This window comes from Papio anubis, chromosome 9 (assembly GCF_008728515.1).
Source record: "Papio anubis isolate 15944 chromosome 9, Panubis1.0, whole genome shotgun sequence".
In the NCBI taxonomy this organism is placed as follows: Eukaryota; Metazoa; Chordata; class Mammalia; order Primates; family Cercopithecidae; genus Papio; species Papio anubis.
Window position 1 is genome coordinate 21,246,644 of NC_044984.1, and position 19,149 is coordinate 21,265,792.

Here is a 19,149-nt window from a genome sequence, read left to right on the forward strand (position 1 = left end):
AAATATACTATAAAGCTATGGTATGACTTTAGAAAAGAACAAGTGAGACACAACTATGGAAGAAAAGTGGGACTTCTGAAATAGACCCACACATATCGGATTATCTAGAATGGATGAACTTGGCATTACAAATTAGTGGGGAGAGGTGAATTTTTGTTTTTGTTTTTGTTTCAGTAATGATGCTAGAACATCTGGCGGAAAAAGTTGGATCTCTACCTCACTATACTAAAACAAATCACAGATAGATCTCAAATTTAGATGCAAAAAGTTAAATCATAAAAATACCAGATGAAAATGTTTTGGGCTGCACGATTCATGACATGAAGGCTCAAAAGCTATAAAAGAAAAAACTGATGAGGTTGATTGCCTGATAATTTTTAAAGTCGTTATGGGAAAAAAATTCAAACATGAACGTAAGCAGTCATAAGACAAACTGAGAAAAATATTTGCAACAGATGTGACAAAAACGTCTGCTACAGTCCCTTAAGAAATAAGGAACACTTAGTATCAAAAAAGAAAAGATGAACCACCCAAGAAGAAAGTGTCCAAGAGACATGAATGTGCCCCTCACAGAAGACAAAATCCACAGAGATAATAATGCATAGGTAAAAGAGAGCTCAGTCTCACTCATCAATACAATTATACTTTTTCACCTATATACTGGCAAAATTATTTAAAGTTGATAACATTCAGTATTGGAAAAACAAACAGGCTTTCTCAGACACTCTTGGCCACAAAACAGATGACTTCAATTGGAACATAATTCATAAATATCAGTGTAAATCTAAATGTGCTGTCTCATGACCCGGAAATCTTAAATGTGCTGTCTCATGACCCGGAAATCTTTCCTTTAAGAAGCTACCCTGTGGCGATAATTGCAGGAGCACAAAACATATTTCCAAGGATTTTTAAGGCATTTTTTTAATTTAAAGAAAAGGAAAGGAGAAACATTACGGTCAACCCTAAAATAATTTTACATTTTATCTATTAAAAAAAAAATAGTATTGCTTTGTACTACACATACTAAGTGAGGTATCTACTGATAGATGTTGTGGGTGGAAAGGAGGATATTGTTAAAAACAATTTATTATGTGATTTGATTTTTTATTTAATAAATGTGGATGAGTTATCTGTTATGATATAACAAATTACCACAAACGTAGCAGCTTAAAACAGCCAAGACTTACTTTCTCACATAGTTTGTGACGGCCAGGAGTATCTCAGCTGGAGGGCTCTAGCTCAAGGTCTCTCATGAAGTTGCAGTCAAGCTGTCTGCTGGGGTTGCAGTCATCAGAAGCTAAAGGACCTGCTTCCTAGTTCACTTATGTGGTTGTCGGTGGCCTCAGTTCCTCACTAGCTATCAACCAGAACCACAGTTTTTTGGCACAAGGGTCTCTCCACAGACTGCCTGAGTGGCCTCATAGCATGGCAGCTGGCTTCCCCCAGAGCGAGTGATCCAATAGGGAGAGAACGAGGGCACTCAACATGGAAGCCATGGTCTTTTCATAACCTAATCTCTGAAGTGCCATGCCATCTCTTCCATAGTATCCTATTCTATTCCAGTAGTGAGTCACTAAACGCAGCCTCCACTCGGAAGCAGAGGGTGACACAAGGGCATGAATACCAGGAGTGGAGATCACTGGGAGCCATCTTAGAGGTTGTACATCACCACATATAACACATGTTGAGTGTATCTAGATATTTCTGTAGATATAGCTGTAAAAATTCATGCACACTAAGGAGATTATATACCTCAGTTTGTTGAAAATAGTCTTAGTTTGTGCCTGTTGTCCTGGCATAATTATAGCATTTTATCTCAGGTATCCCAGTTTAAATAATGAATTATACTCTAAATAGGAAAATATCTGGAAGAACAGACATCAAAATATTCACATTGTTTATCTCTAGGAAATAAGCCTGATAAGACTTTTATGTTTGATTAATACACTTGCATAATACAAGTACATTATTTTAATTAAAAAATACACATTGGATTCTCTTTCTGAATAACTCAAAACATTATCACATAGATTCCACTTCAGAGACAGTGAATGTAGCCAAAAGGAAAGTCCATGGAGATTTGAGCAATAGAGAGAAATGAAAGAATCACTGCCCTTTTTGGGTGCGCAGAATAAGTCTCCACAAGATTCATTGCTCCTCTCCTGTTTCTCAGTTGTACAGGCCATAGTTTCCCTGACTGTAGTATGGCTGGCATCTTTTCTAGGCTTCCACCTTACAGATTAAAAGGGGAAATTAAGCAAGTGGGCTGTGAGAGCTAGATAGTTAAGAGAGCAAACAATCCTAAAGCTAAGCCACTAGGATGAATCAGAGATGTTAGGCAGAAAGGGGAAAAAAACACACATCCTCCTTCCCCCTCTTTTCCCCACCTCCTTCCCAAGCTAAGCCACTGGGATGAATCAGAGATGTCAGGCAGAGAGAGGAAAAAAAGAGACATCCTCCTTCCTCACTGCTTTATTTGTAGGGCTCTTGAGGAATGGGTGATATAAACAGCCTTTGATTCTAACAATAGCAAAATAGAATAAAGTGTTAATTCAGGTATATGGAATGAAGTTTTATCATTTGCGATTCATTCCCTTGCGGGAAGACACTGCAATATAAGGAGCTATCAGGCTTTGACTTGAACCCCTGAATGTGAATGTGGATCTTACTGCAAAGGTTCAGCACAGTAAGGAAGTTTGCAAGTCCTGGAGCCAGACAGACCATTTTCTAACTGTGTAACCCTAACCAAGGTCCTTCTGCTCTTTGTGGCTCAGTTTCTCCATCAAGAAAAGGATGATCTTAACAACCACAAACATCCGTAAAAGAGGAGTTGACGCATAGTAAGTATTCATTAAATGCTAGCCCTGTGCACCACTGACTGTCTAACTGCCCTTAGGCAAATCATTGTTCACAGCCTGTTTCTTTGTAAAATAAGTATAATAATATCTTCTTCATTTTGCATTTGCAAGTGTTAAATGATAACACTGTGTAGGGTGCTGAAAATAGTGCCTGGCATATGGCAGACACAAAATAAATAAATAGGAATTCTATTACTGAAAATATCATCATTATTGTCTAAAAAATGGAGCTGATCTAGGGTTAAATTGACTGATAAAAGCTGCATTAAAGCATCTAGCACAGTGCTTGCACACAGTTGGTACTCAATAAATGTTCATTAAGTCTGAACTTAATTTTCCATATTGCATCTCTATTTTAAAAGTCCAAAGAGAATTTTTTGGACTACTTATAAGTTATAAACCTTGACATTTGATACACAAGGAGCAATCTTCTGGCTTCTTTATTGGTTCTTTCCTTTTGTAACAGAATGCTCAGTGGGATTTTACGCTGGAATTATGGTTGAAGTCCAAGGCTGGAGACGCAGCTGCTGAGTATCCTGCATGAGTTGGGAGAGCCCCTGGACATATGTCCATCAACAGGGCTGGAGGAAGAGTCTGATTGGCAGTCCAGCACCACCACTATAATTGCCCCTCACCTTGGCGTTTGGGGGAAAATTGGGAGCAAGAAGAACCTGTTGAGAATGGGGATTCTTCCCTCCCCTGAAGAAGAGGGAGGCCCCAAGAGAATCAAGGTTGGGGGCTACCTGGCCAAAGAGGCATCATTCATCATTCCCCATTTGGAAGACTCCTAGCTTAGCCAGGTGTGTTGATCTGACCATGAGCTTCCTAAGCAAGAAGAAAAGGAAATTTTTAAAAAGGCAGTCAAGAGTGATTCTAAATGGTGAAGAGACAGTTCAAGACATTCATGGTAAACCCCCTAAAGAGGAGGTGAGGGGCTTGGGCATCTCATTTGTAATGGGAAACCTTGATTTCTTGCTCAAGATGAAACAGAATGGACTCAGTTGAGCATTTCCGTACCACATAGACCTTTCAGAGATCCTTTAAGAAACAGTATACAACAGATTGGATCTTTACAAATTATATGAATGTATTAAATTACCACATGTACCTCAAAGCTATGTACATCTATAATGCATCTATTTAAAGAAAGAAAAGGAACTTAGTCAGTGTACAATAACTTAGCTTCACGAAGGTTCAAAGACTTATCCAGGGGATAAGTATAACAAAGTGTGAGGATTTTTCCCTGTTATCTGGGAATGACAGTCAAGGCCCCACCTCGAGGCCAAAATAGGCTAAGTACCCCATCTTTTATGTTTACCACTCCACAGGTTTTCTAAGAGGACCAGTCCTGGTACGACCCTGCTGATTTATACTAGGGAAGGAGCTGCCTTGGGAGCATACTTTGGCGGTGAGGCCACAGCCTTTCCACCCCCACGGAGAGGGGAGACAAGGGCTTTCCAACACAGAGGATAGAGTTTCCTCTAGCCCTCTTCTGTGTTGGCAAATCACCTGTAAAGAAGCGGGGCCGAGTGCAGTGGCTCATGCCTGTAATCCCAGCACTTTGTGAGGCTGAGGCCGGAGGATAGCTTGAACCCAGGAATTCGAGATCAGCCCAGGCAACATAGGGAGATCCCTTCTCTACAAAGACAAAAATTAAAAATTTGCAGGGCCTACAGTCCCCGGTACTTGGGAGGCCGAGGCAGGAGGATTGCTTGAGCCCTGCAGGGCTGTGAGCTATGATTGCACTAGTGCACTCCAGCCTGGGTGCAAAGAAAGACCCGAAAAGAAAGAAAAGAAAAGAAACACAGAGAGAAAGACAAAAGAAAGAAAGAAAGAAAGAAAGAAAGAAAGAAAGAAAGAAAGAAAGAAAGAAAGAAAGAAAGAAAGAAAGAAAGAAAGAAAGAAAGAAAGAAAGAGCAAGAAAGAGAGAGAGAGGAGGGAGGGAAGGAGGAAGGAAGGAAGGAAGGAAGGAAGGAAGGAAGGGAAGGAAGGAAGGAAGGAAGGAAGGAAGGAAGGAAGGAAGGAAGGGAAAGAAGGAAGGAAGGAAGGAAGGGGGAAGGAAGGCAGGTAGGTAGGTAGGTAGGTGGTGAATAGTGGTGCCAGAACCAACCAGACACCAGGCACACCAGACACTGCACTTCTGGATCTTTTCTAGGGCTGTCCCTGAGCCATGGAGAAAGTGGAAAGGGAAATGGAAAGCCAGATGGTGAGGCTGAGAGGGGTGGGCAAGAAAGAGCCCTTTGGCGTGGCAAGGACAGGGGATCTCCCTGTGGATGGAGTGTTTATCAGGACCACACCTAAGAAGGCTGCCCGCCAGGGGAAAGAACCAGAACACTTTGCCATTAGAAGACTGGGCAGCCAGGCAGGGTTCACATGGAAGCAGCCACCCCCCACAGAGAAAGGGACTATGAATATTCCCCTCCTCCCTGCCCAAATTGAAGAAGCAGCCCCTAGAGGAGGGTGGAGTGGGCGCCACCTCAGAGAATGCTCTTCTTGCCTTCCACCGTAAGCACCTAGAGGTTCTAGAGCCTGAGCAGGCGGAGGTGGTAGATGCCAGAATATTCATTGTGCTTTAAAATAAACAAAACTGAGCTAAATACCAGAGTGAGACTGTCCCAAGAATCAAAGTGGATAAAAAATCAGTAAAACCTGGCCAAGTTGTTCAGAGACCCATTAGAGCCATCTAATTGGGGTGTGGCGTGGGGGTCAGGGGGTAGATTTGACATGCCATAGTTGGAGCAGTTATTAGGAAACAATAAAGCGACTGTGTTTTTACCCCAAATTGAGACTCAGCTCACTGCCTACCGACTCAGCTCACCAGAGAGCCTTTCTGCCGGCCCCTCCACTTCCTCTTCTTGGCTATTGCAGGGTGGCAGGTTGAGTTGAGAACAGCTGCTTACAAAGTGAGCAATGCCCATCCAAGCCAGCCTGCCTCTGTCTCTTTGATTCTACCAGTAATTGAGCTTTGTGTTCCCCCATGAGCTCATGTATCTTTCAGCAAGGTTTTAAAGTGCCTTTCCTCTCCAGAATTTCACATGTTGCATAGGTTAGCAAGAGTCCAAAGATATCATACCACTGAACTAGATGGAAACCTCTGGCATCGCAGTCATGATTCAGGCACCACACTGAATGGACCAGAGTGGCGATTTGGGCCCTTTCTGGACTGAATCAAACACAGACAGACACAGCTAAGTTCTGAAAAGTTAAGGCAAACCTGTGTTTGTTTTTCCTTCCATATAAAGAAGTGGAGAGACTGGAGAATGTTGCTGCTTCTTTCCCAATGTGTGCCGCGTGCTTGTTTGCTGTATGGGGGAAGGCCCGCATCCTCTTGGTTTATCACTCTGTTCTCAGTACCTAGCACTGTGCATGGCACATAGAAGGCATCGAATACGTATTTGTTGAATAAAGGAATGAAGGAGTGAATAAATGAATTAGTAGTGACTATTTAGAGCCTAGAGTCTTAATAATAGACAATAAATGAAACTGCCCCTAAAAGGTATTCAGACAGGTGTCTACCAGTCTTTCAGACAATCTGATGTTTTTATTCATCCAATACTCATTGGACATTTAGTAAGGCTGTGACCAGGGACTTGAGACAGACAAATATCAACAAGACTTCATTTCTAGCCCCAAAGCACCAAAGCAACGGTATGTAGAGCCATTTCACACAGGTGCAAGGGAGCAGAAGGACACAATACAGATGATATCTGGCAATGTCGTCGCAATCACCAACACCTGACCTCCAAAATATTGACCCAACAAAATATTATCATGGAATTTTTGTGCCTTTTTACGACACCTCCACCCTTCACCAGGTGGGTACGATCTGCTCCAGATTCATGCTGAGGACGTTTTATTTTAGTAAATAGGAAAATCTTAAAATTAGAGTTGTTAAACATAATATTTCCATTTTATCTAGGACACTTTTCTTTTACCTTGAAATCTCTACCTTATTATGAAGTAAAAGTTCATTTTCCTTTTAAAATCACAGTTTTATTTAATTGCTTAAGTCCTAGAAGAAAGAAATCTACGGCTTTTTAAATGGAGATAAAACACCATGCTAATTATCAACTGTACTGTAATGGAGAGGATAATCATGAAAAATAAAAGCACATATACCACTGTGCTACATAAATTCCTCATAGCTGGGTCTCTGCAATCCCGAATGAAAGGTTTACCTGCCACTGTACATATCCAGTTGTATGGGGATCTTTTTTTGTTGCCTGACCTATTGTAAATCCACCTAAGGGAAATTTTATCATTTAATTTAACAATCACAGTATGTCTGCTATTTATGCAATCACTATGCACACTGAAAGAGGGAAAAACCCCAAATCTGCACTTAGCCAAAGCCAAAGATTCTCTATGAACAACCAAAGATGCCAAATATAAGAATTGGTGTTTACTGATGGTAGGAGTGTAAATTAGTTCCACCATTTTGGAAGACAGTGTGACAATTCCTCAAAGACCTAGAGGCCGAAATACCACTTGACCCAGTAATCCCATTACTGGGTATAAACCCAAAGAAATATAAATCATTCCATTATAAAGATACATGCATGCATACGTTCACTGCAGCACTATTCACAATAGCAAAGACATGGAATCAACCCAAAAGCCCATCAATGATAGACTGGATGAAGAAAATGTGGCACATATACACCATGGAATACTATGCAGCCATAAAAAGGAATGAGATCATATCCTTTGCAGGGACATGGATGGAGTTGGAAGCCATTATTCTCAGCAAACTAACCCAGGAACAGAAAACCAAACACCGCATGTTCTCACTTATAAGTGAGAGCTGATCGATAAGAACACATGGACACATGGGCAGGAACAACACCACACCTGTCGGGGGTGGGGTGAGGGAAGAAGGAGCATCAGGAAGAATAGCTAATGAATGCTGGGCTTAATACCTGGGTAATGGGATGATATGTGGAGTAAACCACTATGGCACATGTTTACCTATGAAACAAACCTGCATATCCTGCACATGTACCCCTGAACTTAAAATAAAAGTTGAAAAAAAAAAAGGAAAGAAAAAAACCAACATAGAATTAAGTCAACTTAAAGTCATAAAATGACAGTGTTATTCATGATCATAAAATAGTAAATAAACTAAATTTCTGACAAAGATCATTGGTTAAATACATTTAATGATACTCATATGACAGAAAATTATGCAAACTTTGAAATGTATGTCTGGGCTAATGTTTAATGGCACGGAAGAAATGCTTGCAGTAGCATTCATTTTAAGTGAATAAACTCAAGGAACAAAAATTTTAAAAAGATTTTTAAAAAAAGAATTGGCACTTCAAATTAAAATGTGAAAACATTAATTCTAGAAAGCTATAAGCACGTGTTTAAGATGTACACAAAAGGATGGTCACCACATCATTATTCATAAAAGTGAGAAATTGCAACATAAATATCCAATAACAGTAGATTAATTAAATACATTTGTATCTATCCTAACAATAGAAAATCTTAGAGTCATTAGAAGAGATAATGTAGATTGCATATACTACTACTAGAAAAATATTTGCAATGTACTGTCAAATTCATTATATTTTTGTTTCATTTATACACACATTGGCATTGAATGATCCAGAAGAACATAAACCAAAATATTAGCGATGTTTGTTAAATGTCAATTACTTTTACAAATGAAAATAGTGTTGCTTTTATCCTTTAAATATCAACCTTGAGAAAGTACAGATCTTTAAAGAGGCTTTTTAATTTCCTATGCTCAGCTATACAACAAATACATATGAAGAAATCATTAAAGAAAAAAAGTCTAATGTAAATTTGTCAGCAGCATAAACAATCTTTTTAAAAGTATTTTTATGGTAATACTTGGAAAATAAATAATTATTTTTCCAAAATAAAAAATTATAAAGCTATTTTTTCACAAGTTTGTAAATTAAAAATTAATTATATGAGAAAATACTAAAGGTATAATTTTGAGTGAATAAAAGAGGATGTAAAATTAAATATACAAAATACATACAATTTAGAAATACACACATACAAACAAACATACATAAAAGAGACTGTTTACAATGAGTACTTCTGAGTGAGGGAATTTGAGCAGGCTTTTTCTTCTTTTTATTATATTTAAAAATTTTCTATAGTAAATATGTATTCTTTCCAAAATCAGACAAATAATAAACACTATGAATTATTTAAATGAACATGGGGAACATAAAATCATGTACTATATATGTTTATTTTATCAATAATGGAAACAAACTAAAGATTTCACATCCCAGGCAAGACACAGTGGGACAAAAGTCCCTTTTCTCATTGTGGTCACCTGGAAATCTCTGGTAGTGTCTTCTGTGTTTAAGATCTGAAAAATGGAGAATGTGTGGTTCTGAATTCATTTCCACTTCCTCCTGGCACCTAATTAGAGTGACACAGCTCTTACGGTCTTGGCTGCTTCCTTCTCATGCAATGCCATAGCTAGAACACAGTTCAACAGAAAGAGGAAAAAATCGATTCCTTCAAAGCTCATTATCATTATCCAAAACAGTCAAACTGTAAGACTTGGAACCCCACGTTACTCAGTTCCTTACTGATTTAAAGAATGAACCTAGGAATCTCCTCTTATCTGTGGAGGACACATTTCAAGACCCCCAGTGGATGTCTGAAACTTCAGATGGTACCAAGCCCTGTATACCGTTTTTTCCTATTTTTCCTATACATACATGCCTATGATAAAATTTGATGTATAAATTAGGCACAGTAAGAGATTAACAATAATAGCAATAATAAAATAGAACAATTATAACAATATACCTGCATCATCACTCTTGCATTTTGGGGCCATTGGTAAAGTAAAATAGGTGTTCCTTGAACACAAGCATGGTGATCCCACAACCAAGATGGATATTAAATGACTCATGGGCAGCAAGTGTCAACAGTGTGGAGACGCTGACCAAAGGGAAGATTCACATCCCAAGCAAGATGCAGTGGGACAAAGCAAGATCTCATTACACTACTCAAAACAGAGCACAACTTAAGACTTACGAATTATTTCTGGAATTTCCATTTAATGTTGTTGGACCAAATTAACCATGGACAACTGAAACCACGGAAAACAAACCCACAGATATGGAAGAACTGCTGTTAATTAGATTATAAATTTTATCAAATCCAGGACCACATTCTTGTATTCATCACTGTATTGCCAGCACCTAACTGGTACATGGTAGACATTCAGGAAATGTGGTTGAACGATTGAAATCAGTTGATTGATTGCTGGGCTCTCCTGTCTTCCATAAAATTTTTCAGGCCACAGTACAGCACCCTCAGCACTAATTCTGTGAAAAAAGAGGGTGTGTCACAAGGTCACATTTCATTGTCAGATATTCTTTTACAGGAAGTGCAATTAATAGGCACAGAATGTGTCCAAAGGCATGGACTTTCTCCTCATTATGGACTAATAATTAGCAATTATCCAACAACTAATCCTCTCAAGGTAACTATTGCCACCTGCAGCTAAGGCTCAGCAAGACCGAGTAAATTTTTCAATGTCACAAGGTTGATAAATGACAGAACCAAGATAAGATCCTGATCTCTGGGACTCCAAAGTCCAGACATTTTCCAGGTGAGAACAAGCTTCCTGTCATCCCACCCAGCCAGGTGAGGATGGCTATGGATTCTACATTTGTTATCTGGTTTAATTATCATCACAAACCTATGAAGTAGATTAGCCCATGATACTCATCTTTCAGATGATGCAACAAAGGTACAGAGAGGTTAGTAACTTGCCCAAGGTCACACCGCTCCTGATAGAGCCAGGTCAGAATGAGAAGCTAAAATAGATTATTTTACCAGAAGTCTATCAAATCCATCATGAGAGAGTGCATTAATGATGTGTAGTATCATTATTTCCAAGATGACTCACAACTTTGTCAAAAGACTAACTGACCACACTCTATAGTAACTTACATAATTATTCAATTGATCCAACTAGTTTCCTAAAACACTCTGCCTTCAGATGAAGACTGACAGACTCCCAAGTTACAAAAAACCCACTATAATTTTTCACTTGAGTATTGATTATACAGTACAGACCAAAACTCTCCAACCACCTCCATTTGCAAGGCAGAGAACAAAAGTACAACTGTATCTAATATTGAGAAGTTATCATCAAAGCAACAAACCGATAAAACATGTTCTATTCTTCTCCCTGGAAAAATAAACTTGCAAAACAATCTGGAATGCCAGATTCACATTTAGACTCCTGAAATGCAGGAAGTTTGGTCCTGCAACTTGGGGACACAGGGCAAGCCTATACTACGTGCATATGTCGGCTCCACAGCCCCATATCAAAGTTCCTTCCACAACGTCTCCCTCAAAGAGCTGTCCCTTAGCCGTCCCTTGCCCTCTCTGATGTGTGGCCTAGGATTGTACACACCAGGGGGCAAGCCAGTCTCAGGAAGAAGATTGGGGAAAATGCCCCACGCAGGCAGGCAGGCTGTGGAAGTAGACTGGGGTCATTTGGGCAGGAAATTTCAGGGTCTAGAAAGGTCCCATTAACACCCTGCCTCATTGAGAAAGGGTGAAACCAGAGAAAAAGAAGGATGTGGCCCCTTAAAGTATAGCGCACAGAGCATGGACCCCTCTCACCAGGGATTAAGGGGAACATTCATGAAAATCTTAAACAGCTCTTACATATACTTTCAACAGAGACGGTTGCTTATATAAATATCCTAAAACGCCTCCCCTCTCCTGACCCTTCCCTAACCAAGACCTATCTGTCAAGTACAGTTCATTCAGTCCTCTTCCAGGAGGCCTTCTCCAACAACTTGAGCCCACAGAGACAGCTCCTTTCTCTAAACAGTCAAAGCATTTATACTGTAGTTTCCAATTTTAGTTCTTAATTACGCATACTTTCAAGGTTTCTTAAATCCTGTCGATTGGGCAGATTTTGTTCCTGCAAATCAGTGGTTCTCAGTCAGGGGCACTTTTCCCCCCAGGGGGTATTTTGCCAACTCTGGAGACATAGTTGGTTGTCTCATTTAGTGGACAGACGCCAGGGATGCTGCTAAACATTCTACAATGTGCCCGGACGGCACTCCACAACAAAGCAGTATGCAGCCTAAAATGTCAGGAGGGTTGAAACTAAGAACCTCTGCTCTAGAGTAAGAGCTCTTTGAGAATATAAAGGATGCTTACTCCTCTGATCTGCTACACTGCCGAACATCGTGCTGGACACACAGTAGGTCTCATTAAATATCTGTTGACCGATTGGGTGGCTATCTGGTTCCACACCTTCCTAAACATTCATTCACATAATATCTAAGCAAAAGGTAGTGTACCAGGGACCATGCTGGGCTCTGGGAATGCAACTATGAATGAGGCACAGTTCCTGTCTGTGAGAAACTTAAAATTTAGCAGGGAAGGCAGGCAAGTGCACTCATATTTTTAATACGTCATGATTAATGCACCTGTCACTACCAGTCATTTGTATATTTCTCTGTTTATTTTCTGTCTGTCATCATTATCCTATAAATTCCAAGAAAGTAGAAATTTTGTTCAGTTCACAGCTACAGACCCAGCATCTCCTATCCTATAGTAATAGCGGTAGACACAGAGTAGTAGGTATTTAGAATAATTGAAAGGATTACAATCATATGTGCATGGTATAAAGACAACAGAGAGGAGAAGCTTCTAAGCACAGCCTGGGAAGGGAGGAAGGAGTAAGGGAAGCCACCTTGAGGAGAACTAATAAGTCTGAGCATTAATTATATGCTGGAAATAGTTCTAAGCATTTTAAACACATTATCAATTCTAATTCTTAGAACAATCCTTTAAGAAGCCTCATTTTACGGATAGAGAAATGAGCAATGAAGGCTGATTTGCTCAACAACACAGCAAGTGATGGAATCAGGATTTGAACACAGCTGACTTCAGAACCTTTGCTCTTAAGCACTGTAATGCACTGTCAATAGATGAGAAGGAACTGGCCAGGTGAAAGGCAGGAAGATGTGGCCTAAAGTCAAGTCATTCCAGGTGGAGGAGATGGCTCGAGCAAACCCAATATAGCCTGGCCTATTTCAGGAACCGTAATTATTCCAATATTAGCAAAGAATAAAAAGAAAAACTGGTGAAAGATGACATTGGAGAAGTAATCAGAGCCAAATCATGAGAGAAATGTATACAGCATTGCTTCATTTATCCAAAATTAGCAGGGAACAAGCATGAGGTTTAGAATTAAATAGCTCCAGGTTGGAAATCAAACTCCATCATTTTGTTCATGGATCTCTCTAAACCTCCATATCCTCATCTGTAAAACCAGGAACATACACAAACCTACTTTATAAGGTTGCTTTGGGGGAAAACACATATATAAGTGCTAAGACCTGGGCCTGGTATATCTTATGTATCCAATAAATGTTAGTGATTGATTTTTGCTATTGCGATGATTGCTGATGAGATTTTTTTCCACATTTGTAAATTTGCAACATAACTGTAGCCTATTTTCTTGAGCACCAAAACTTATTAAACCCTCTTTTTCCTAAACTACCTTTTCAAAGTGAATTCCATAAATCTCCAACTTTCAAACACCAAACTTACATTTTATCCGTACAGATGGCTGCACTTACGTTCATCCCCTCCACTCCCAATGCCCTTCTCCTGCCACCAGGACAATTATGGAAATTTCTGAGCTTTTAACATCCCTATTCAAAAATAGGGAAATAAAAGAGGCCACATAAAGGTGGAACTGCTGAAAGTAGTCATTTGTTCAGAATTTTGAAAAAGAAAGAACTTGACTGCTTAGAGTAATGGTTACCACCCAATGAGTCGATAGAATTTTCAAAACAACCACTTCACTGTATTAACCTCTATTCTATTCCCCAAACCCACTGGTAACAGTGATGTGCCATCTCTGCTGATAGCTAACATGCAGCCAGTACCATTAGATCCTTGATGTTTGTCCATTTCTAATGAGCCACACCTTAAATACATTCAAAAATTCCTGGCTTCGTCTTACCATCCAGCCTACTTTTCTATGGTGGTCTCCATGGGTGACTTAATAACTTTCCATACAGTAAACACACCAGGCACTTCTAAATCTCTCCGCCTTGATCTTTGCTGTTCTCTCTGCCTGGCATATACTTCTATCCTCACCTCTTACCACGATGCCACCCTACCATCCTTGGAGGCTTACTCCAAGCACCACCTCCTCTCTGAAACCCGATTTCCCTCCCTTCAGTAGAATTAAATGTCATGTTGTGGGAACGTCCCCAGCATTCACTGGTGTTTCTGTTGTTACAACAATCACGTATTAAACAGAGATAGGTGGCAAGCATCATTCCAGGTGCTGTCTATATGCTATCATGTAGTTTTCACCAGAAACTTGTAAGACATTCTTACAAGCCCCAATTTACAAATCGAGGAACTAAAGCTCTGAGTGTTGGACTTACCAATGATTGCACAACTGGAAAGGGATACAGCCAGAATTCCAACCATGTTCTGACAGCTCCCAAATCCATAACGTTTTCACTCTGCTATGTTTCCTCTCTTTGATGGCCCTGTTTCCAGTTAGTTAATTATATACATTATCTGTCTCTTCCATGGGATTATAGCAACTCCCTTGAAGACCAGGGCATGTTCATTTTCATAAAAGTGGATAATGATATATCCATTTATACAAGATTCTTATGAGGATTAAATGAGACAATACATACTAGCATAGTGTCAGGCAGATAATAAGCACCTACTAACTTGCTAGTTTAATTGTTACTATTATTGTTACCATGTCAGGTGCCAAGAATAAAGCCGTGCACATAAATTCTGAGTTCAGGTTCATTTCTGAGGAGCAAATGAAATGGGTGAGGGTCTGAAGGAAGAAACAAACACTACTTTGGTTTGGCACTTCCCACAATATCACTTAATCAAAAGCAACAAGAATTAAGAAAGTTTCTATAATAAGTTCTATTGATTCCTTTATCTTTCTATCACCACATAAACATTAGGAAAACTTCCTGTTCTGTTCAAAACTCTTACAGCTTTCTTACTTTCTTCCTGCCATCTCCTATGCAATTTGACAAGGTTCTCCTCCGAGAATTCAGTACATATCAAGTACTGAGCTAGAAGAAGAAGAAAATTACGAAAGTAAATGGAAGCACAGAGGGCAAAATAAAATCTTAAATTTTGGTGTTTATAAACATAGGGAAACACTCTCTTTTCTCTTCATACAATTTAACCGTATGTTGTCATCGTATTTATTTAATTGTGTGTCAATCATCCTCTACTAGGAGGCAAGTTGTTAGAGGAGGCAATCTATCCATTCTATTCACTGCAATCCCCTAAGGCCTAACACGTATCTGATGCAGAGTAGTCACTCATGAAGTATTGGTCAATTGACTGATTGCAAATGTTTGTATTTACATATTTATATACATATATATTTTTACACATATATGACACCATTCCATGATTTGTGAATAAATTCACATAAAACTCTACATATAAGTGCACCTTGTGCATTTGTGTGCATATATTCGTATTTATGCAGAAGATGTTTCAGACTGGAGAAAAACAGATGCTTGTTTGTCAAAGTTGTGTCTCCTCAACATGATCATGGCTTCTGACTGACCGGTCTAATATTTAACAAATAAACACTACTGCCATATACTAACAATCCAAATGTGAAAGAACATTAAATGCGCATGTAAAAAAATGATTAACTCAAGCTATGAAACTTCTCCTACCTTTCAAAATGTCTTGTCCCTGTTCATTAGCATAAGTGTACGTGGTTGGGGAGAGGGGTAAGGACCAATAATGTTTACCTGTAAATCTGGCAGGAGAAACATTCCAAATTCTCATGGGCTGACCAGATTTCCTTATTTATGTTGTAACATATACCAGAAATTATAATTTATAACAATTATAAAGCAACCATTTTCTGGGTACACAATGTACCAGATACTTGGCATCAGTTTTTATTAAAAATTTAAACCTTCTAACAACTCTGCAATATAGATAAACAAGAAAGCCAGGACTCGAAAAATATAGTAACTTGCCAAAGATTCTCTGCTGTTTATCTAGTCACAGCATACTCAGTGTACAAATTCAGAATTCTACTCTGAAGCTCAAACTTATTTCAATAAGCAATGGTGCCTTTTACATGGTTTTACAGCCACTAACTTTGAGGGATATGTGTTTAGGTCGTTTTTATAGTGTATGGATTTTAATAAGTAATTCCCTGCACATAAAGACCAGATCAAATAACATCCAAACACACTGAAGATTACTCCAGGCTACAGAAAGCAAGGAACAAATGTGTCTCAGAAACTATCAGCCTGTGTTTCTCAGAATATGAAGCATTTTCCACTTGATTGTGTCCTCTAACAAGAAATCTATCCTCTAACAGGGCTTCATTATTCCTCCTCCTATATTAAAAAAATAGACTCTTTCACTGCAAACCAATGGGAAGTTCTTAACTCATTTCCTTAGATCACTTGAAATGAAAGTGCTTTCTGTCTTTAGGGAAAATAATTGCTGGATGTGATGCCTGTGCCTGCTTTTGAGTCCCACAATCAATACTGTGAAGGAAAGAAAAAATTAACCCTTATATACTTTTAGAAAGAGTGGAGTTATTTTTAAATTCAATGATGGTAGAGTTCTAAAAAAACAGAAGGAAAATCCTGCCTTCCAAGGAGAATGCAGTTGCCTTCCTCTAAACAAATTGGCTCTGTTATCTTTTTAACCCTCTTTCCAGGAGGAGGCCTCAGAAGGAGAAGGAAACCATATGTTTAAAAAGTTTTTAAAAATGTATAGATGCTCCTGAATATTTGTAAATAACTGTAGTGAAAAATGTTTACATGAGAACTCACCTGCCCCTGCACTGATTAGAAAGATCCTCTGCAGAGCAGAGGGGAGCATTTCCAACCACCCAGACCACTACAATCACAGGAAGAAGCCAACGGCAGCATCTTCAGCCCCAGGGACTAAAGGTGAAAGGGGCACCAGGCAGTGGTGGAAGCACCCGTATGTTCCCTCAACATGCCTGGGGAGGTGGAGAGGAAGGGGAAGCAGCTCTGCCTTCCCTCCAATCTAACTACACAACCCCTGCTGCCGTAACTTATTTTTAGACATTCAATCTAAAATTCCCGGAAAGGAAGCGGATCTACAACCTCTGAGTGATCCTCAGAGTTCTGATTTCCAACCTGGCTTGGGGATTTCGTTTGTTTTCTGACTTCAGGTGCCTACTTAAAGTACATCTCCCATCTTCCAGAGGCATCCACAGTCTAAGCCAATAAAAAGAGCTGGGAGCTTTGAAGCTTTAAGTGATGAAAAATCCAGCACCCACAGGTCAAAAGTAATGACCTTGGGGGAAGTTACTCATCCTTCTGAAGAATCAATTTGTGGTCAATAAGATGAGATAATAATACTAGAAAGTTGTTTGACGTTTCAACACAAAAATTGCACAGTATCGATAATCTCTTAGTAGGACGTCAGTCAGTACTATGCATTTGCTGTGGGCACACTGCGCAAAGCTGCGGGATCCGTCCATGTGTCCACTACCCATCACTCCGACGTTGGGGATTTATGTTACCAACTGTGCACCTCACCTCGGGGAGATGCCTTTTACCTGCTTCTTGTTCCCTACAGCTTCAAATGTCTGCAGAGCCCAAGAGATAGATTCTCATTAAGTGCAAAAGACTAAGTTATCCTGGGTTCTCCTTCCCTCTGTTTATCCGTAAATTGTTAAATAAAACTCCGCTTTCTGAAGAAATGCGTCGAGTCTTTACCTGCGCAAGGCAAGTGTCTGCACATCTCTGGGGGTCAGGGGTGGGGAAGGGACCCTAACTAAAGTCTCCAGGTTGGGAATGGCACAAGTGGAGGGAAAGGACACGGAAGAGCGGATGAAAGGGATGCCTCTGCGAGGCGGTGCGAGGCGGTCCTCGCCGGTGACCCTGTCCTCTGCACTAGGGGAGGAAAGGACGCTAGAGGGGATGAGCCGCGAGGGCAGGAGTACCTGAACGCTCTGGCCGCGGTCTGGTTCCTCCTCCACGCGGTGCCCTGTTGCAGCACACCCTGCACGATCTCCTTCTCGTTGGGCAGCCGGTAGACGGGAAAGATGTAGAGCCAACAGAGGACCACGACACAGAGGGCACTGGCTCCCATGGGCAGCCGGGTCCGCGGGAACTTCCACGCCAGTACAGCCATGGCCCCTCTGGACGTTTGTCGCCGGGCCCGCCCGCAGGGGCTCATCGCAGCCCCGGCGTCCCAGGGGCAGGGGCCGGGGCCGGGGCCTCAGCACAAAGCTAGGCGAAGTGGCAGCGGAGGGTCTCCCACCGCCGGCCCCCCATGCACACACACCTTTCGTTCTCTTGCTTGCAAACGCACGCACGCTTCTTCTGCCCCGTCGGCCCCAAAGGTCCGCGCAAGGATTTTTTTAAATGCAACTTTTCCAAGAATTTCTTTCTAGGGGAAGCGGCTGGGGGGCAAGTCACGATCTATGGCCATGGTCGCTTCCCCTGCAGAAGGCGGGCGCTGGAGTCTCCGAGAGCGCAGACAGCGGTGGCGGCGAGTCGCTCCGGCGGGTTCTGCCGCATCACGGTCGCCCTCGGCGAGGGTCCGGGAAAAGGCTCGGCTCTCTCCCAGACATTTGGCCGGTGGCGTCCCCTTGTCCCCTTCCAAGCGATGCTCCTGCGCCCTTCGCCGCCTCCCGCGCTACTGCGCCGCCAGGCAACCCCCCCAGACGCGCTCTCTGCGCCGCGCCAAGTCCTTGGAAATTTCCACGGCGGCCCGGGACCGCTATCCTGCCCCGGGCTCCTCCGCCTCCCCCGCCAGGACCCTCGCTCTCCACCCCTCCCGGAGAAGAAAAGAACTCGCTCTCATCAGTTAATTCAGCGGCGCGCCGCAGCCTTCCGCTGCGCCCTGGACTTCGCAGACAAACGCCCGGGGATTGGTGGAAATCAAGGTCTCCCCCTCCCTCCCCCACCCGCAAAATTGCCTCTTTCGACCCGATCCGAGCCGCGACACTCGCCCAGAGCGCGCACCCCTCACTCGTGCCCTGGAGATAACGGCAGACAATAAAAAACAACAGCCCCCGCCAGTAGAAATATATCAGTCCCTGAGTGCGGCGGAGACTGGCTAATATCCTGACCCTTTGACACGCGGCCGGTGTGCCCGGGCTGTCACCCTGCTGCCGTCACCCTTGTCTTTCTCTGACTGGTTGGATATTAACCCGCAGCCAGGCGCGAGGAGGCTGGCGGAGATTTATTCCTTCCTGGGCCCCCACCCCCATTAGCCGGTCCCGTAG

At 41.4% G+C, this 19,149-nt stretch overlaps 1 protein-coding gene across 2 annotated transcripts in view; it reads right to left on the reverse strand.

Annotated features, from left to right (window-relative positions):
- ST8SIA1 (ST8 alpha-N-acetyl-neuraminide alpha-2,8-sialyltransferase 1) overlaps window positions 1-18,583 on the reverse strand; it is a 136,794-nt gene extending 118,211 nt beyond the window's left edge. The window contains exon 1 of one of the 2 annotated variants that reach the window (XM_003906102.5): window positions 17,860-18,583. In XM_003906102.5, the coding sequence (XP_003906151.1) occupies window positions 17,860-18,095 (236 nt within the window). In that variant the 5' untranslated portion in view covers window positions 18,096-18,583. The remainder of the gene's footprint in view (window positions 1-17,859) is intronic. The other variant, XM_017945719.2, reaches the window with a different exon arrangement.
- Window positions 18,584-19,149: the final 566 nt, after the last annotated feature.